At 34.5% G+C, this 22,445-nt stretch overlaps 1 protein-coding gene across 1 annotated transcript in view; it reads right to left on the reverse strand.

The window, feature by feature from the left end:
• Window positions 1–22,445, reverse strand: part of csmd3b (CUB and Sushi multiple domains 3b) — a 521,564-nt gene that overhangs the window by 142,297 nt on the left and 356,822 nt on the right. The window contains 6 exon segments of the mRNA XM_048201776.1: window positions 11,760–11,876; window positions 12,087–12,281; window positions 13,745–13,932; window positions 18,683–18,821; window positions 20,538–20,729; window positions 20,847–21,049. Of these exon segments, the coding sequence (XP_048057733.1) occupies window positions 11,760–11,876; window positions 12,087–12,281; window positions 13,745–13,932; window positions 18,683–18,821; window positions 20,538–20,729; window positions 20,847–21,049 (1,034 nt within the window).

Below are 22,445 nucleotides of genomic sequence, written 5' to 3' on the forward strand. Positions count from 1 at the left end.
CCCAAACTTTTGAACGGTAGTGTATAATGCTACAGAAGCTTTGTATTTCAGATAAATGCTGTTCTTTTGAACTTTCTATTCATCAAGGAATCCTGAAAAAGAAAGTACACAACTGTTTTCAACATTGAAAATAATCATAAATGTTTATTGAGCAGCAAATCAGCATATTAGAATGATTTCTGAAGGATCATGTGACACTGAAGACTGGAGTAACGATGCTGAAAATTCAGCTTTGCATCACAGGAATAAATTACTTTGTCAAATATATTTAAATAGTACACAGTTATTTTAAATTGTAATAATATTTCACAATATTACTGTTTTTTACTGTATTTTTAATTAAATAAATGTAGCCTTGGTGAGCAGACGAAACTTCTTTTAAAAACATTAAAAATCTTAGTGGTTCCAAACTTTTGGACTGTACTGTATATTTGATCATTTAATGCATAATTGCTGAATGAAATGATCTGACCTCCAAATTATTAAATGGTACTGTATATACAGTATACAGATCACCTTAATTTTTTTGTTTTGCGAATACATTTATATTCACAAGAAGACTTAATGCTTTGATCCATTTTTGTTCCGCTTGTTAAAACATTTGTACAAACTAATCTCACAGCTGTCAAAGATTTTTAGTAGCTTACTAAAAAAGGAAGTATTGAAACTAAAAGTGAAGCACTGCTGAGATGTTAATTTAAGAATTACTTTAGGAAAACACCGCGCTTAAGTGTCTTTAGCCATCGGCAAAGTCAAGAAATGACACTTTCTGCCTGCTTGACTGTGATTTACCAGAGGAGAGAACTTTAGCACCTTTGGTCTGACTGAGTCAGGAAACACAACAAAATATAATATTAATACAGAGCCCTGGTGTTCCTCTGCTTTCGCTTTCTCCCTGGTAAATGAACTTTGCCTTGACTTCTGTTCTGTTTTGATGTTTTGGCTCAGGGGCTTGCAATTCCCAATTCTCACAGGCTTTAGAATAGCTTTGTAGAGAGAGAAGAGTGATCCCTTTCCAAGAGAGCGTCTATGTCAAAGACATGAAACTGTGACTGTTTGAGTGTGTTTGTTTGTATGGAGGTCAGAGTCAGCCAGGGGAAAAGCTATTTAGTTGACTATTTCTAACTGTTAGCCATGACAGAAAATACAGAAAGTGTAACTGCTGTAATGGTCGCCCCCCGGCATTCAAAGAGGGAGTTTATTTAATATCTCTATATGCATTCATTTTGAAACTCCATATGAAGGCACCCTAAAGCAAATTCCTAATGATAAATAAAAATACTGAAATATTGATACAGTCTCTTATGTTCATTCATTCATACATGTCTTCATGTATAACTTCAGGGAGAGTGTAGTGCAGTGGTTAAAGATGATATGCTGGGAAGGTTCATATTCCACATTAATAAGTTTTATTAATGTTTTCATAATAATGGCCACTATATCTCTCTAAAATTAAAAAAATGTACAAATAAATGTTAATGTAAACTACATTCTGACCAGTATTAATAGGTGAAAAGTCATTATTTTTGTACCTGCATTAGGTATATACAGTATATTTTATATGTATATATATATATATATATATATATATATATATATATATATATATATATATATATATATATATATATATATATATATATATATATATATATATATATATATATATATATATATATATATATATATATATATATATATATATATATATATATATATATATATATATATATATATGTATGCAGTTACAAAAATAAATGTTTTTATATGCATGTGAATTTAATCTTTATATTGAAGTTCAAAATGTAGATAATTTATGTACTATTTTGGCATCTTCTCACTGTTCTGTTACAGATTTAATGGTGAAACCAGCTGCTTTACCCTTAAAAATAAAGGTTATTTGGGGAACCAATGGTGCTTCTCTGTCATCACTCAAAAAAATTAATTGTTGAATATACTTAAAAAAGCAATGTCAAGTGGTTCCACGCAACTATATTGAGTAATCTGTACAAATAACAATTTAGTTGTATGAACAAAAGAAATTCAAGTAAAGCTGACAATACAAATCATTTGAATTTGTCATGGTTACATAACATTTACTTAATAATGTTATGTTAAATTTATAAAAGTTTATTATGTAAGGTGAACACATTTATCGACTTAATTTACCTTATTAAATAAACTGTTTGCTCTACAAAATGGACTCAAAAATAACTTACAGCCTAAACACAGGTGCCACTTTTCTGCATAATGACCACAAAATTGAGAGAGAGAAAAAAAAAAAAAAACATTACAGAAATTACTCTTAATGTCCAACATAACTGAACATTAACACTCTAACACTAATATAAACCAACAATATCTTTCCCTTTACTGAAAAAACACATAAAATAACAATTTAATCCCTAAATTTACTCTCCTAATGCAGTCCCTTGCGAAGCATGCTGGGAACTACAGATCTGCTGCCTTAGTTCTGTCAACATTAATTTGTGTGTTTAACTCAGCAATGTTAAGACTGAACACACACTAAAGTAAAGCTCACAATACTAATTTTTTAGCAGAAACAACTCAGTTAAATTAAGTTCTTGTAGTTACATGAGTTTAAGTAATGTGAACAAGGAAGGTTGAGTGAAATGCAACAGTGAATGTCATTTTTTTAGTTAATTTGTCTTAATTGGATTTTGAATGAAATATTTGGCACTGAGCATCAACAGATTTCAAAAACATTAATAATGTTACATTGAAATTTAATGGAAAAGGTGACAAGGTTGCTAATGTAACACCTACGAAATGCCTATAAACAATGCCTGAGGCGATCAGACCGAGCTTCTCGCATAATAACAGCGAACGCAAGAGTGTTTGACTAATGCATGGTGCGCACAGCATATATTTAATCTCAACGTAAGGTTCTCGACTGATTAAAGTTTCAAGGTTAAATTGAAATCTGCAAGACAAGCTAACAGATAATTAATGCTCTGAAGTAAAACTAACATCTCACTGAGAGGCAGCACTGATTACTTCTTCAACATGCCACTCCGTAGCTCCGGCACCCAAGGCTTAGTGCTGTTTGGCAACATAAATGTTTACTATCTTAAGCTGTGAAAACCGCGCTCACTCGTGCAGCGCTCTGATCAACAGTTAAAAACACATTATGCCCACTTGTATGGCTTGCAGAAAATTGTTTCCAAAACAGAAAGCAGTAATGAAGCCGTAATTGAAGGTTTTGGTTTCAACATGGAATATTTGAACAGTCAGAGATCATCAATTTTGATTTTTTCCCCACGACCCCCAACCATTTGCGAGCGAGGATTCCCCTGCATGTTTGTATTGACTGCCCGGGGCCAGCGGGGGTGGTGGGAGCCGACGGGAACATGGGGTGGGGGTGCATGCTCTGAATAATGCATCTCTCCGACCAAACCTGTCATTGTCTGAAATATTGCCGGCATCATTCTTTGTGACAGAATAATGAAACATTAAAAAAGGCAGTGGAGTGCTGCATTTTAACAGGGGGCTCCAGAGCTCTGCCCTACAGATCAGAACCGATGGGATACGTGTATGTGTGTGTGTGTGTGGTGGTCTTCTTCTTAAGGATGCAACATCCGAAGTGTTTGCTCACTGTGATTAGGGATCATAAAGATCAGTGAATGTTAGCAATGTAATGTGCATCTTTTATAATTACTGTTTCTTCAAGACTGCAATAAAATCTTTCCTTAATGAGTATTTATGCCTTGTTTTCTAGTAGAAAATATGGAAACAGAATGAAATTACCTAAGGAGCAAAACTGTATATAATATTTAGACTTGTTCTCAGAGAACATTGTGAATTAAGTTTATTTTTCTTAAACCTTGGGGAAATTGTTTTCTTCTTCTTCTTCTTAAGCATAAATCTAACATCCTAACAAACTATTGCACAGTTCATGCATAAAATAGGAAACATATCTTTACTCATTGGAACTCATTTAAACTTATTGGAAAATCATAAATTATAAAATACACGTTTAATGTTTTGACATTCACTACTATTCAAAAGTATGGGGTTAGTAAGAATTTTTTCTTTTAAAGAGAAATTATTACTTTTACTCACCAAGGAAGCATTAAATTGATCAAAAGTGACAATAAAGACATTTATAACATTACAAAAGATTTCTATTTCAAATGAATGCTTTTCTTTTGAACTTTCTATTTGAAAAATCCTAACCTTTGAACAATAATGTACAGCAAGCATGTATTGTAATTTTATACATTTTGATTAATTTTGAAAGGCATGTTTCATTTTTAGTGTGTAATGTTGCTGTTGGAGCCTGTCAAAATGCATGTCAAAATGTCTGCAAAATCCCTCCAGCGGGAGTTATTCTCTATATCAGTGTCACTGTTTCTGAACTCCCTGAAACGCCTCCATTGAGTTTCCTTCCAAAAGTTTTCTTCCAGGAACAGTTTTCTTCATTTAAATAATTCCCACAAGGTATATGCAAAATAAAGGTTGAGTTAGTTAGTAGTGTGTTGAAACTCACGGTTATGGTAAGAGGCAGGACATTTCCCAAACACACTCAAAGCGCTTGACCAATCAGAGTACATTGTGCTTTTCAGAAGGAGGGGCTTCATAGAGACAGGAACTAAACAGAGCGTTACTGACAGACCGGGAAGAGAGGAGCTGCAACAATGGAGAATATGAGGACAATAATGTGTTTTTTGAACATTCAGGCATGAAAATCTGTTCTAGTAGAGCTCAAAAACAAAATCAATACTTTTTAAAAAGCGTATAATAGGGCATAATACGTTATTTAAATTAAATTTTGCAATAATATTTGCTTTCAGTAACTGGATCTGCATCTGCACTCTACATTTCCACCTACACTTACTTCTGCGAATGTACACTGCCTCCAGAAATCTGCAGTTAGTGAGAGAACAGTGCTTCATGGTACCAAGAAAAAGAGGCACAAAATTCCCTTCCTGAATCTTCACAGACAATGAACCTCGATGGTGGAAAGATCTTCCCAACGGCATCAGAACAACTCAGCCCATCTCTACCTTCAAAAAACGGCATAACAATGAGAACTCCAGTCAAACCTACAACTTTTTTACTTTCTTTACTCTTTTTAACTTCTCTCAGCAGTTGTGGAACTTTGTGTCACAGGATTGTCTCTCAAGGATGAATGAATTTGTTGTATTGCTCCTCTTTTGTAGCTTACTTTGGATAAAAGCATCTACAAAATGAAAAAATGTTCATATAAATGTTCACATAGCAGCATTAAATCGAACACTCTGATCTCCAGACATCGGCACTGGCCAAAAACAATGTAGGTTTGACCGTCTTGTGCGCCAAAAAACTACTCAAAGCAATGGCAATGTCCATTTTATGATTCCTTCAGAGTCTCAATGGACTGAATGCAAGTTTTTGTATATGCCCAGTCCACGACCACCAATAAAACTGGCTTGACAATATTTCAAGGATCAATACACACAACTGAACATCTCTGGCTTATACGATCTGCTTTCATGCTGTTTTTGAATCCGCCAAAAACAAAAGCTTTTATGACAACCGTAAGATATTTATCTCCAACACAAACGCTCAGCCCAGGCTTTGTTCTACAAGGCACTTTAAGCTTTTAATCGTTCCCTCTCTTGGCCTGGATGTTTGACGATACTTCAGGTGCATGATAATGAAATGCTCCCCCTCCCAGCAGGTGTCCATGTAGAGGCTCAGCAACATCAGCACAAACCAGACTTATAGATCTCCCTTCCTGGATTTGCTCTCTCTTTTTTTCACTCTCTATTTGTGTTCAGTTTTCTGTCTTCTGCTCTTTCACCATTATCTTGTTCAACTCGCATATTGAACGGTTTAAACAGAACTGCTGATGACAAATGAAAACCAAACCCAAACAGGACTAATTAAAGCAGGATGCAAAAACAAAACAAAAAACATTAGAAAAAGTCTTGCACATTATTTTGCCCAAGATTGCATTTATTCATTTTTTAAACAGTTACACACTGTGACATTTGGCTATGTTAATTGAGCATAATGGATGTACCTTTGCAGATAATGTTAAGCGGATATCACTTTAAAAGATAGGCAAGGTTTACTAATTATTTGTTAATGTAAAAGAACCTCAGCCCTTTTGCAATTCCAATCATTACTAATGGCTTGAACTGCAGCTCTGGAGAACAAGACAAACTTCTGCGATTGTTTACGTCTAGATCTCTACCTCTACCTGGGGTTAAAATCCTCCGATATAAATGAACAGTGGGATCATCGATCATCTTCGTTCATACACTCTAAAAAATGCTGGGTTAAAAACAACCCAAACTGAGTTGAAAATGGACAAACCAAGCAATTGGGTTGTTTTAACCCAGGGATTACGTTGTTTCAACCCAGGGATTGCGTTGTTTTAACCCAGCGATTTTGTTGTTTTTACCCACCGAATGGGTTGTTTTAACCCAGCGAATGGGTTGTTTTAACCCAGCGAATGGGTTGTTTTAACCCAGCGAATGGGTTGTTTTAACCCAGGGATTGGGTTGTTTTAACCCAGCGAATGGATTGTTTTAACCCAGGGATTGGCATGTTTTAACCCAGCGAATGGGTTGCTTTAACCCAGCGATTGGGTTGTTTTAACCCAGCAAATGGGTTGTTTTAACCCAGGGATTGCGTTGTTTTAACCCAGCGAATGGGTTGTTCTAACCCAGCGATTGGGTTGTTTTAACCCAGCGAATGGGTTGTTCTAACCCAGCGAATGGGTTGTTTTAACCCAGCGAATGGGTTGTTTTAACCCAGCGATTGGGTTGTTTTAACCCAGCGATTGGGTTGTTTTAACCCAGGGATTGGGTTGTTTTAACCCAGCGATTGGGTTGTTTTAATCCAGGGATTGGATTGTTTTAACCCAGCGAATGGGTTGTTTTAACCCAGGGATTGGATTGTTTCAACCCAGCGAATGGGTTGTTTTAACCCAGCGATTGGGTTGTTTTAACCCAGGGATTGGGTTGTTTTAACCCAGCGAATGGGTTGTTTTAACCCAGGGATTGGCATGTTTTAACCCAGCGAATGGGTCGTTTTTAAAAATACTGTATTGCTTGCTTAAAATGAACCCAAAGTATGTTGGAAATGAACATTTATTAATATGTTTAATAAATGAACATGTATTAATAAGATGAATAATAATTAAACAATCAACATTTATTAAATTGCTTATTAATAAATGTTCACCTTCTGATTATTATTGTTGCCTCTATGTGTCTGATTTTTAATTTCCAACCTATTTTGGGTTCATTTTAAGCCAGACATATAGTCATTGTTAAACAATAATTGGGTTAAATAAAACTACCCAGCACATTGGGCAAACATTTAAACCAACCGCTGGGTTAAAACAACCCAATTGCTGGGTTTTTCCATTTTCAACCCAACTTGGGTTATTTTTAACCCTGCATTTTTAGAGTGCATGAACAACAGAGTTGCGTACCACCCAGAATTGAATTTAGAATAGCTTTTAAATGACAAATGAATTAATTCAAAATTAAAGCAATTCTTAAACGGCTATTGTACTCAAAAATTTAAATCCTCCAAAAAATTCTGTCACAATTTATTTATTCACTCTATTAAACCTTTATGACTCTCTTTCTTCTGTGGAACATAAAAGAAAATATTTGGAAGAATGTTTCATTGACTTTCATCATATTCTTCAAAATATATTCTTTTATGTTCCACAAAAGAAAGAATGAAAGAAAGGTTTGAGGGTGAGTAAATTGTTTTTTTTTAACTAACTTTTTAAATTCTGCCCAAACCTCCATTTGGAAACTGGTGTAAATATTTTATTTTTCTCCTTGCATTTACCTGCTAATACTGATTTTGTATTTTTTTTTATTGCTGTTGGTCTTCTAGTAAGAGAAAAAGCTTTGGCACAATCTGCATCGCACTCATTTGACAGAAATACTTTAGAGTATAGTATTTGAATATGTCAATATTTATGTTGAGAACTGAACAAGCAGGCAATATTTCACAATATGTTTAGTAATACGTGTACATAAGCCAATGTTTAAAATGCCGTGTTCAGTGGTGTGATGTATGTGTTTCAGGGGCTAAAACACCTCAGTTGCTGACTATTCATTTTCAATCTTTTTCATTTGCAAAGCTATCATGTTTTTCACTTTCCGTTCACGTTTTATTAAGGCTTCATTTCAAATGACATCTATCTCATTTAGGACCTTCCATCAGAGTGCGAGCAGTCCAATGACCAGAGACGGGCCTCGGGGGAGACATCACATACAGCTCACATAATGCCAAACGATGCTTGTGAGGGAGGTCCGAAATCCCCATAACAGTTAAACTGACAGCTACATTTACAGAGGAGGGATTTTTCTCTTTTTTTTTGTCATGGTTTCTCTCCTTTCAACACCAGAATAACACACTCATAACACCACATCCTTCTTGGTACAGGACTAAGATAGCAAAGAAGCTTTCTTTTAGCACAAAAATGAAACCTAAGACAAGAGACAGAGATGGGGAGGTCTGAAGTGCTTTCTCATTTCACACTTTCATCTCTGTACTATTTTCCAACTGGCATCTAGATATTACAATCACAGGCTGTCTGCAAACATTTTCAAGGGAATACAGCAGGTCAACGATTCTGGGTAGTACACAAGCTACTGACAAAATCGGCACTTGTTTTAATAAATTAAAGGGATAGTTCATCCAAGAATTTAAATGAGTGGTTGATTATGATTTCCTTTTTTTTAACTTTAGTTAGTGTGTAATGTTGTTGCTTGAGCATAAACAATGTCTGCAAAGTTCAATGCAAAGGGAGATATTTTCTTTTACAGGAAATTGTTGTTTAAGGACTACAACAAACAGCCGGTAGGGACTACAACAAGCTTCTTCCCGGGTTGGTGACATCACTAACTCTAAAATTAACATAAACCCCGCCCCCGAGAACATGCAACAACGGGGGTGAGGCCATGTTGGGCTGCTTTAGAGAAGAGGAAGAGTTGTTGTCATGCCGTCATTTTATGCTGGACTGCTTCACAAACGAGGGTCAATTCAACACTGGATTTGCACAAAAGATGAACATGACTGCACATGCTAGTGGATGAGTTGAATCAACTCCACAGCAACTACATCAATTTATCCACTAACCATTCAGAAACGTCCAGTTTCATTCACAATCCTCATTTTGGCTGCATGAGATTCTCCAGCTTTGTTGTTGTTGAGCTGTTAAAGCTCCGCCCTCTTCTGGAAAGGGGGCGGGAACAGCGGCTCATTTGCATTTAAAGGGACACACACAAAAACAGCGTGTTTTTGCTCACACCCAAATAGGGGCAAATTTGACAAGAATATTTTAATATTAATATTAAGATATTTTGAATGATGTCTCACTGTTTTGTGAAAATTCTGAAAATATCTTCTTTTTTGTTCTACTGAAGAAAGTTTGGATTAACTATCTCTTTAGGTAGCTTAAAGGATTAGTTCACCCAAAAATGAAAATAATGTCATTTATTACGCACCCTCATGTCGTTCCACACCCGTAAGACCTTCGTTCATCTTCAGAACACAAATTAAGATATTTTTGATGAAATCCGATGACTCAGTGAGGCCTGCATAGACAGCAATGGCACTTCCTCTCTCAAGATCCATAAAGGTACTAAAAGCATTTAAATCAGTTCATGTGAGTACAGTTGTTCTATCTTAATATTATAAAGTGACAAGAATATTTATGTGCCAAAAAAACCCTAAAAATGACTTTTTAACAATATCTAGTGATGGGCGATTTCAAAACACTGCTTCAGAGCGTTATGAATCTTTTGAGTCTAATCAGTGATTCGGATCACGTATCAAAGCGGCAAACTGCTGAAATCACATGACTTTGGCACTCCGAATCGCTGATTTGATTCATAACGCTCCGAAGCTTCCGAAGCAGTGTTATAAAATCGTCCATCACTAGATATTGTTACAAAGTATTGATTTTGTGTTTGGGCTCTACTAAAACAGGTTTTCATGCTTGAATGTTCAAAAAACACATTATTTTGCACATATTCTCCATTGTTGCAGCTCCTCTCCTCCCAGTCTGTCAGTAACGCTCTGTTTAGTTCCTGTCTCTATGAAGCCCCTCCTTCTAAAAAGCAAAAAATGCTTTGATTGGTCGGCTGCACCTGTGTGTTGTGATTGGCCAAGCAACTTTGAATATGTTTGGGAAATATCCCGCCCCTTACCATAATCACCAGTTTCAACACACTAACTAAGTTAATCAGGCTCCACCCCTTTATTTTGCATATGCCGTGGGCGGGAATTATTTAAATGAGGAATATTGTGACGTGTTCGTTCCTGGAAGAAAACTCAAGAAACAGTGACACTGATATAGAGAATAACTCTGTAACTTTGCAGACCTTTTTCATGCTCAAACAGCAACATTACACACTGAAGAAAGTTGAAAATGTAAAAAAGCATAATAGGTGCTCTTTAAATGTAGTTGGTTCTGTTTAGTTAGTAGCTAGTACTGCTTTTTTAAAAGAGTAGCTTGACTTCTTTAAATTATTATTCGCTTGTAGCTTAACAAGCCACAGTTTCAAAGTAGCTTCTTCAACACTACTGTTACTCACAATCAGAACCAGCATACAGTACGAAATTCATTTCAGTTCATATCTCTTTTTCAACTGCTGGTTTGGAAGGTCTGGTCTTTGTGCAGTGACACCAGACTATGAAATATTCTTACTGTTTAACACTTTCAAGTATAAATGAAAGAAGAGGAAGCTAGTTGCTAAGCTACACAACTTCTGTCTAGGAAACGGCTAACTGATTGTGTATAGAAATTAATACAGGAGACTAGTATACTTCAACATAATTAAGATGAGACTCAACCTTGTGAAAAAGAAGTACACTTAAGCATACTTATATAAGAAATAACATACTTAAAAGCATACACAAACTGAAGTATTAACATTATGTGCTATTGTAACTAAATGAAAACATATTATAGTTTAAATTTATATTAAATGAAATTAGATGAGTGCTTTTTGACCAATTTATTTATAATTCTTGTTTCATAATTCTGTTGTCTTTGAATGAAATATGTTTAGTGCACTGCCAAATGTTCTGATAAGCATTGATGGTAAACTAAAATATACTTTAATGTCACTTCTATTGAAACTTGTATGTCAAATTACAAGTGTAATGATGAAGTTGCAATTTAGTATAATTAAAATTATATTTAGGAACACACTACAGTTAAAATTATAATCAAGCACTTTGCATGTGCTTTAGTATGTTAGTCAACACATCAAAACAAGTGTACTTATTTAAAGGATAACTTTCAATTTGCACTTAAGTGTGTTAATACATGAAAGCGGCTTTTTATTTCCTTAATATTATATTATTTACAAGTACAGTCTTTTAAATATATACTCTCAAGGTCTGAAGTCCACATTCAACACAATTAAAAACACTTCTTTTGTCAATGGCATACTGTTTACTAGTCATTCCAAAGTAAAATGCACTAAAAATTAAAATGAATATTATGGTATGTAATAGTGTCATATGTACAAGACATGATGAGACTATGAATTTAAACTAGGACTGTGTGCATTAATTGAACATGTTTAAAACCATATTCAGATAAAATAAATATATATATGGCCATAAATAATATCGCCATCTAGTATTTGTATGTTAAATACACCAAACACATTAAACGCATCACTCCAGTATGTTTTGCCTTCGCTGCGTTCTGCTAAATGTGGCGAAACTGCGTCCAATTTTGTTTTGTATTTTCAGTTACTCACCAAACTCCCTGGGTACAGAGATAGCGTACACACAGCTCTGTCCCGTCGTGTAGTTCCTTGGGAAATTCGGCGACAGCACGGTTCCATCTGTCCCAGTAGAGCGACTTCCACATGGTGCTGTTCACACAAACACCCAGATCACTCATTACTTTGTGCTTAAACATTCATGATGAACTGCTATTTTTGAGACACCGGTCTGGATAGAAAAAAATCTTGGCTAGCGAAGTCATTTTATGCGTTTGATTAATTTTGTTTGGTCTACAGCAGCAAGGTGGAACTTATTCTGAGAGATTCTCTTAAACATCCATCTTTACTCGCAGACTCTACCTTGACAGCTGGGCAGCCCCCTGTTCCAGCCAGGCCTGCCATCATCACCCATAATGCAGGTAAGCGTGGAATAGCCCTGGAGGACGTAGCCTGCCTCACAGTAGAAGGTCACAGTGGAGCCCAGCTTGTAGTCACTGCCCAGCCGAGTGCCATTCATCACATTACCGGGATCAAAGCATGACTCCCTCAGCTTAGCTGTGTGAGATGGAGAAAAAGTGCAGGAAAAGCAAGGGTTGAAAATCACTTTAGGCATATCTTAGCTTGCAGGATGGGTGGTTAATGGTTGAAGCCAAAAATATTTTACAACATAAACACATTTTTCTTCTAAGAAAAATACTTTTTTTGGTGGGGCTTGAAGCATGATTTCAGCAGTTTGGCGGTTTGACACACGATCTGAATCATGATTAGACACAGAAGATTCATAACGCTCCGAAGCTTCCTGAAGCAGTGTTTTGAAATCGGCCATCACTATAAAAGTCGTTATTTTATTTCTTTGGCGCACCAAAAATATTCTCGTCGCTTTATAATATTAATATTAAACCACTGAACTCACATGAACTGATTTAAATATGTTTTAGTACATTAATGGATCTTGAGAGAGGAAATGTCATTGCTGGCTATGCAGGCCTCACTGAGCCATCGGATTTCAACAAAAATATCTTAATTTATTGGTAAACTTGGTATTTACTGAGTAATCCTCTATTTTGCAGAAGGGGTCAAAATGACTTGAGATTTGGAGCCAAATTAGAGTGGTGTAAAGATGACTTTAGAAAGATGGCAGCATCATTATTTTATTTTTACAGAGAGATTGGTAGGTATATTAGTAAAATCTGTTGACTTTAGCAGTCTTTGTTTCATTATATGCCAACAATGACAGTTCTTATGTTTTTTGTCTTCATTTTAAAGGTCCTCGATGGTTCAATCCCAGAGATATGGAGATCTTAATGCGGCTACATGAGTAAATTGGTAAATTGTACACATTTTTAGTGGTCAAAAACCAAATGTGGGTCACTTTGCATACAGCTGCTACTTTTTTTCTTTTAAAGAGGAATATCTGAAGAACAAATAATGTTGAAACTAGAAATGTATCTCGTGTTTTTCTATTAACTCAATAGAAAAACGCATAGAACAATCCTGTCTGGCATAATTATTCCTTTTCTAAAGTTGTCATGCCTGTAACTCTTAAAGTATTCAAGATATCTTAATATCCTTCTAGATTCTCATTCTTAATAAACTCTCCTTTTGAAATCTTCATTTTCAAGTTCTCATAGATATGGGGATCTCAAAGCAGCTCCATGTTCAAACTGTTGAATTTTACCCATTTTCAGTGATCGAAAACCAAATGTGGTTCACTTTGCACACAGCTGATACTTACTTAATGTTTGAAGAATAAATAATGTTTGAACTAGAGAACAGAAAATATAAAATTCTTTGAAAAATTCAAAATATAAATAAAAACTATAATAGTATCTCAATGATTCTAAAATAATACTGAGAAAAATAAATAGATAAGGGTGAATAAATGATCATTTTTGGGTGAACTATCCCTTTAAACCGTCAACTGAATAGTCAATTAAATTCACTTTGAAGTCAGAAATATGTGTAATATACCTAATTAAGGGTTTAGATGTTCAGGCTCACGAAATGTCAGGGTCTACCTTTGTACTCCAGGTGGAAGCCGGTGTAGCTGACAGAGCCATCACTGCGGAAGGCCAGGTACATGGTGTTGGAGCTGCTCTCTATTCGTTCTGGAAGCTTGCTGTCCTGGAAGCTCCCGATCAGCGGGCTGTTGCTGTCCGGTCCATCGTAGATATACAAGAAGTCATAGTTGGGCTCTATGCTGAAGCTGGGATAAATGATCAAAGAGAAGTTTTCAGAACAGAGGGATCAAAAGCTAGGGAGTGATCTGGATATTCGAGTCCTGAGATCATCTTTGCAGACGCCAGTATAAAGTAAAACACGTACAAAGGAATCAGAGGAATCAGTTTTAGAGTGATGGGGGAGACCGGGGCAAGTTGTCACACTTCTTAATCCATCAAATATTTTTCAGGATCAAAGCTGAATTTTATAGTGTTCAAATGTTTGGGGTTGATTAAAATTTTAAATGTTATTGAAAGAAGCCTCTTACGCTCATCATAACTCTTTTCTAAGTGAATATATTGTAAAATGTAATTTATTCCTGTGATCAAAGCTGAATTTTCAGCATCGTTACTCCAGTCTTCAGTGTCACATGATCCTTCAGAAATCATTCTAATGAGCTGATTTGCTGCTCAAGAAACATTCATGATTACTATCAATGTTGAAAACAGCTGTGCTGCTTCATATTTTCGGGGAAACTGTGATTTTCCCACCAAGATTCTTAGAAAGTTCAAAAGAACAGCATTTATTTGAAATAGAAATCTTTTACAACATTATAAAAGTCTTTACTGTCACTTTTGATTGATTGCTGCACATTCATAAAAGTATTAATTTCTTAATTAATACATTTGAACAGTATATATATATATATATATATATATATATATATATATATATATATATATATGTATGTATGTATGTATATATATATATATACATACATACACTCTACTATTATTTTAAATTATTAAAAAAGTTATTTATATATATATATATATATATATATATATATATATATATATATATTGATTCAGTGCTGCATATTCATAAAAGTATTCATTTGTTAAATTACATTTCTTAATTAAAAATTCTTAAATTTCTTAAAATTTCTTATAATTTTAATCGTTATATATATATATATAAATAATGTTATTTTAAATTATTATTATTATTTTTTAAATGATTTTAAATGTTATTAAATAATATATATATATATATATATATATATATATATATATATATATATAAACTTATATTTATATATTTAATAATATCTATATTTATATATAATAATATTATATATAAAACAAATTATATTATTTCACAATTTTTTACATATTTTTTAAATAATACTACTAATAATTCTTTAGGTTAGAAAACAACAAATCAACTTTTTATGGATTCAGAGAAGTAGAGGATTAACTTGCTTGCTGTGTACAGTATAGATTGAGATACACTGATGTATGCCTCTGTATTGTCCATGTGTCCTGCATGACTGTTGACCATTAAGATTGAACATATAAATAACCAGGCACTGAATGCCAGCGTTCTTAAAAAACACCCAGTGCAGCATCAGCAGCTCTGAGATTCCCGAGACAGAGAGCCACACTTATAAACACGTGCACCTTTTCATTTGCAGTAAGGTGCAATGATAAGGTCTCGCCCATCAGTGGAGAGTCATTTGCATGAGATGGATTGTGACTGAATCAGATTTACACTCCCTTTCTCCCCCATTATGCAGAGAGAGAATGCTAAGCATGCCTTCCACACTTCACTGCATCAGAATCCACTGCTTAGGGGTTATTATAGGATAATTCATACACAGGATAAGATCCTTTACACCACATTAAAAAAGCCATTAATTTCTGATAAACAGATGCATTGGCTTTTTCCCTTACTCCATACCCTCTGTAGCTGTCAATCAGAAAACAATTATTTCTGCGGTAATCAGGTTGATAGCACAAACTGTACTATTGCAAAACAGAGAGACACCCGGATGGGATTGCATTCGTAGCGCCGCTAAAAGAGGTCACTTTTTTCGGAGGGGTGGCGTGCGTGTATTGTTCATTTCCAATTTCATTGGGGACATATTTCACTCCGTGGATTTTTTTTAAGGAGAAAGAAGTCAGTAATGGACTGTGTAATGAAAGTCTTTGAGATGGAACCGAATGAGAGCTATTTATTAGAAACCTGTTTGAGACATTGTCCTTCTGGCAGAACTCCAACATGCTTATTTACTCGGAAATTCAAATGAGAAAGAGGCTAGTTCAGACGTAATGCCAACCTGCTGGGATGGCTTTAAAAAAGAGAAAAAGTTCTTCATCGTCGGTTTTGGGGCTGATGTATGGCTCTAACTAGTAGCTGTGAAGGTTTTGAAAAATATTAGGCACAAGAAAACTCACAAAACAGCCTCAAATGGCAGCTCCTGTTGTGATGAATGTTGTAAATTGTGGCACATAGGCAGAACGGAAGATTGTTTTTGAGTTATTGCTGTCATTAGAGGAACTGCTCTTAGATGATGAGTCAAAGAGAAGAAGAGGCAAAGTTTAAACGTTCAACAGCCGCCGATATTTCAAAGCGCGAGCGTGAGAGACAGAAGGAGAAATCCTGAGACCTAAGCACTTCTTCTTCCGCTGACTGTGTGCGAATCCTGATTAATATTCCACGGCCTCACGTCTGGACTAGACCCGCGCGGCACCCTTTGATCCAGGTGGAAGGGAACGGCATGCTTGCGGTGCTATTAGCATTAACACGGAGGACGGACTATGGCGACTGTCAACTCCTACAGCACTTGAACTTAACCCCACGCTGACCCCGGCTGGACGGAGAATCCCGCTCGTGGCTCGAGTGTCGCTTCGTGTTGGCTAAATGAAAAATGGACATAATTAGCAACATGATTGGACTGTGAAGGAAATTTATCAACCCTGCTTTTATACTAATTGGTCACATCACTCAAGGCAGAGACACTGCTCTACACCTTTAAGGCAAGAAGAGGGGAAGCTAAAAAAAAAAAAGACCACCGTCAGGTTCATTACAGACAAAATGAGCAAAGAATTCCAGCTGGGCTCATTATCTCTCCCAGACATGAAATGCATTTTAATTCAGACAGTGATAGCAGTCGCCGCTACATAATTACTCAACACGTCGACTGCGGCCATGTCGAAGGACACCGTGGGCGCTCATTTTGAATTCGCCGTTATGACACAGCAGCCTCTAAATGAACTCGTGAACTTATCAGTTTGAGATATTATAGCTCAAGTGAGGTCATCAACGAAAGGCCAGGAATATGCGCGCTGTGAGATTATTTCCGATAGCGCGTCTTTCTGTCTCATCGGCCACATTTTAAAACTCGCTGACCCCACCACAACAGAGGGTTCAGCTGATATTAACCTTCCAACAGAGAACCGCACGGTCTGCATTCACAATACTTCCTGGACACCTAAGGAAAGTACACAAACCTCCCTCCCCGTACACGACACTCACCTGAAGCTGACACCCTGCCTAATCCACACCTTCAGCTGAGACGAGAGGTCTAGAATATGTTTGATTTATATACATATATAAAAGAAATAGGTAACTCTTTACAACAAGGTTCATTTGTTAACATTAGTTAATGTATTAACTGACGTGAACTAACTATGAGTGATGCATCTGTACATTTATTACGTCTAAAACATCCAGGTAATAAAATGTTCAAACAAACTCTTTAAAAATCACTGGACTACATAAAAACAAGTTGGCAAGACATTTGTTACCGTATCTGTTAATCTTTGTTAACGTTCGCGGTGCATTAAGTAATGGTAACAAATAAAACTCTTGATTTAATAATGTTTTAGTAAATGTAGAAAATAGTAAATGTTTGCCCAACCTGCTGGGTTGTTTTATTTAAACCAACTATTGTTTAAAAATTGCTATATGGCTAGCTTAAAATGAACCCAAAATAGTTGGGAAATTAAAAACCAGATGCAATTAGAGGCAACAATAATAGACAAAAGGTGAATGTTTATTAATAAGCTTTAATATTTTATTAATATAACTTTAATAGTTTATTAATATAAATTTATTAATAAGCAATTTAATAAATGTTTATTGTTTAATAATTATTCATTGAACATTAATAAATGTTCATTTTCAACATACTTTGGGTTAATTTTAATTAAGCAATACAGTCATTTTTAAACAATAGTTGAGTTAAATAAAACTACCCAGCAGGTTGGGCAAACATTTAACCCAACCGCTGGGTTAAAACAACCCAATTGCTGGGTTTGTCCATTTTCAACCCAACTTGGGTTGTTTTTAACCCAGCATTTTTTAGAGTGTAGAAGTGCATTCATTATTAGTTCATGTTAACTAATGTAGTTAACTATTCTTAACTAATGAACCTTATTGCAAAGTGTTACCAAGAAATTAATAATAAATTAATTACTAAATCTTAAATAAATAAAAATTATATTTCCTTTTTATATATGCATGCATATATACTTTATTATTAACATATTTGGTTTTTTCCTCATCTTTTTCATATATATTGTTTCTGTACACCACTGCTTAATAATAAAATCAATCAATCAATCAATCTATCTATCTATCTATCTATCTATCTATCTATCTATCTATCTATCTATCTATCTATCTATCTATCTATCTATCTATCTATCTATCTATCTATCTATCTATCTATCTATCTCTCTATCCAACATCCATCCAAACATCTATCCATCCATGTAATGTATATGTATATATTACTTATTAGTATCCATAATACTGTATTGTTATATGCATCTTTCTTTTTTTTTCACTTTTGTGTATTTCCCTCGTTTCTTTCAGTATGATTGTATGAATTTATATTATGCATTTCTGTGCACCATTGATAGAAAATAAAGAGATAATTGTATCAGATTATTCACCAATCTAAACCAAAACCACAGCCATAGAGAATAGCTTATAGATGGCTTTACCTGATGAATGCAAGAGACAGGACGTAATCAGAGTTGACGGCTATGAGCCAGTCGCAGTCCTTGCTGTGCGGGTATGGATGAGGGAAGTTGGGCGACAGAATAAACCCAGAGGAACCGGTGAGATTGCCCCCACATGGAGCTGGGAAAACACAGAGGACTCATATCAGCAGCATATGGGCATTAGTAACACATGAGGAGAATCTCTTATTAAAACATGCGGCTTGAACATCTGTGCGAACCAGGAGCCCAGAGAAAGAGTGCTGGAGTGAACATGCAGAGACAGAGATATTGAGAAATTTTTAAGCTCCTCTGAGGAACCGGGCCATGTAAAGCGCTCATATCTTATATATGAGAAAGAGAACTATACAGCAAGAGAGAAAGGTTATTTAGAATATGAAAGGAAAAGCTGAAAATCCTGCACTCTCACTTTCTTGCTTCCAAAATGAAGTATCTTTTGAAAGAAAGAATCAATCCGTATCTGGTAATTTGATATTCATTCATTTGGGCACACTTTCATGTCATTGCGACGATAAGGAATCTCAATGGTGTCGGGTCCTTCGGTTTGAGTACAACTCTTGAGAATGGCCTGATTAAAACTGCTTAAAGTACTTTTTAAGATACAAGCTCTGTTGTCGGTATCTAAAGCAATATGTACTAATTAACTCGGGCTCTTAGATGTCTCACAATCATGAATATGCATTATGAAAATGAGTAAAACAATACTTCTTATGCACAGTATGAAGCTTTGTCTGATGTTTACAGATATAGCACCTACAGTGTACAAATACAGTACAATTTGGTATATCATAACTTTTTTTTTGAAGCATCAGAGACACAGATCCCATGTTTTGTTGTTTGAACTGTTAGATAGTGTATGTTTATTAAAGTATTATCTAGCATAAAATCAATCTAGCAGGAAAAGTAGCTTTTTTTAAATGCATATCTGTAGCAGATGTCTTTTTGACTGCATCTAACAAAAATAATTTAACAATTAATGTCATAATTTGGAGATAACTTGTTCATTCATTCATTCATTCATTCATTCATTCATTCATTCATTCATTCATTCAAAAAAAAGCTTCTTTAAAATGAACCAGGGTTGTTAAGGTTAAACTATAATAATAATAATAATAAATGAAACCATAATTTTTTTGTTGTTGCTTAAAATAAAATAAATAAATAAATGTTAACTGAAAAATTTAAACAATTCTTATTTTCATTTAATGTACTAAAATTACAAAAACTGAAATAAAAATGTTTATAAAAATTATAAAGACATTAAAAAAAATACTAAAACTAACTAAAATGAAAACGAAAAATATAAAAATAAAAACTAATTAAAAATATTAATAAAAACTATAAGAGTATAAAATAACACTGTAATAAACTAATTTAAATGACTAAAATATATGTTTAGTTGTCATAACATTTGCTCATTACAATCCTTAAAAATTGAGACACAAAGTAAAGAAATCTAAATAATAAAGTAAATAATCCCATTTCTTTTTATTTTTCCTCTTCCTTTTCTTCAATATTGTTGTATTGACTGCATTCTGCATTTTTCTTAAGTCATTAAAAATAATGAAATAAATGAATGCAATAACAAATATATATATTTTATTTTAAATATGGGAATTATATGTAAATTAAATATAATCCATACAAACCAACATTTGGTCACAAACTAGCTAGCAACTCAATCTAATATGTTTTTATAATTAATTTTGTCTATTTAATATTATTGCAAGAAAATAACAAGATCACACACATAGCGTTCCTTTCGTGTAGCCGTGAAAAAGCCAGTATAATTCTAACAGATCCACTCCTTTAATTAAATCTCAATATAAACCCTTACCTATACAGACAGGAGGGCTCGGTTGCCAATAGTAGCGGTTCTCCACTTGTATGCAGGTAATCTTTACATCTCCCTGCAGTTCATACCCAGGATCACACTGAAAGGTCACAGTGTCTCCAGGCTCCCGACCATCTCCATTACGACTGCCGTTCATGGGCACTCCTGGATCCCTGCAGGCAGTGGCCACTGAACCTGTAATCACATTCAAAGCAATTAACAGTCAATTAACACCTTATGAGCGGATACTGTAAGCTGCCAATCGAACTACACGGCTCCACTCAGAACTCTAGAAAAAACAGATCAACTCACTTGAGAACTCAATGGCAAATCCAGACTTGCTGATGTAGAAGTCGGTCTCGAACTGAATAGTAACCATGTTGAGGGTGCTGTGGATGTTGTCAGGCAGCAGAGAGCCGCTCACCTCCCTCAGAGACATCTCATTCTCCGGAGGCCCGTCCCAGACCCTCAGGATGTCGTGGGAGGCTTCCGTGTCGAAGGCTAGAAACTGCAGGCTGTTAATATAAAAATGAACACGCATACATGCATCTGGTCATACAAGTCACGCTTCATTAGATGCACAACGTACAGTGATGGAAACAAAGGGCTGCCTGACACAGAACAGATGTTCCTTTCATTATTCACAATGCATAAAACAAACAGTACGGTAAGTTTATTATAGTTAACTAAAATTACAACAAATAAATCTATAAAAAATTGTCACTTGAAATTAAAACTTATTTTATTTCAGCTGGTTGTCAAGGCACCACTGCTCATTTTCATTTAGTTTAATTTAATGTAGTAAAATAACAAACCAAAACTGAAATAAAAGGTAATAAAAAGTATATAGACATATATATATATATATATATATATATATATATATATATATATATATATATATATATATATATATACACACACAAAATCATGCATAAAACATATATACACACATAAATATATATATATATATATATATATATATATATATATATATATATATATATGTGTGTGTGTATATATATATAAAAACATAAACATATATATATTTGAATTCGAATTTGTAGATTTTTTTACAAACATATATATATATATATATGAAGAGTTTGGTTCCAAAACGCGATAAACGGCATTTTCAAAAAAATCGAGTTTCTGCCAAAATCAGTATTGTATATGGTCAGTATTGAAAAGTCATTTATTAATTTTGCGCAAAATGCGATATCCGTCGTGTTATTCTGTCATGTTCCCTCCCTTTCTTTCCAAAATGCGACAAACGGCAGTCTCCTTTTTCTCCAAAACGCGATATATCCGCTCTCAACCAATCACAGCGCACCATTCCACCCACTGTAAACATTGAAGGCTTTTTAAAAAGCCGATTTTAATAACAATGTACTTGGCAAATGTGTTTATTTAACAGTGCGGTGGCGCAAGATACTCTTTAATCGGTAATGACAAATAATTTATAACATTAACAAGATGACCCGTTGAATTCATTTTGGGAGCGACGGCTGAATGTATTTTTAGTAAAATGTCTGTACATAAGATAAATATTGGCAAAGTTTAGACTCTGTCATATATGTGTGAATCAACTTACTTTGTTGTGTATTTTCAATTTGAAAAATAACTTTTATATTGATGGATTAATTGCATTTTGAAAAAAAAGTATCATGGATTTATTGCATTTTGGGGGAAAAAAATAACATGTTTTTATAATAAACTTTTTAAAATCAAAATGTAGATTTGAACTTTTAATGTTTTTATAACCAAAAGATGCTATGTGAAAGTTTGAAACAGAAAATAGTGGTTTTCATCTTGCCACTTTCTTGGTAAAGAAAACACCTTTTTACTCAAATTAATCAAAATGGAATTATTGCGTTTTGGAATCAAAATATATATATATATTGTTATGTA

This window comes from Megalobrama amblycephala, linkage group LG9 (assembly GCF_018812025.1).
Source record: "Megalobrama amblycephala isolate DHTTF-2021 linkage group LG9, ASM1881202v1, whole genome shotgun sequence".
In the NCBI taxonomy this organism is placed as follows: Eukaryota; Metazoa; Chordata; class Actinopteri; order Cypriniformes; family Xenocyprididae; genus Megalobrama; species Megalobrama amblycephala.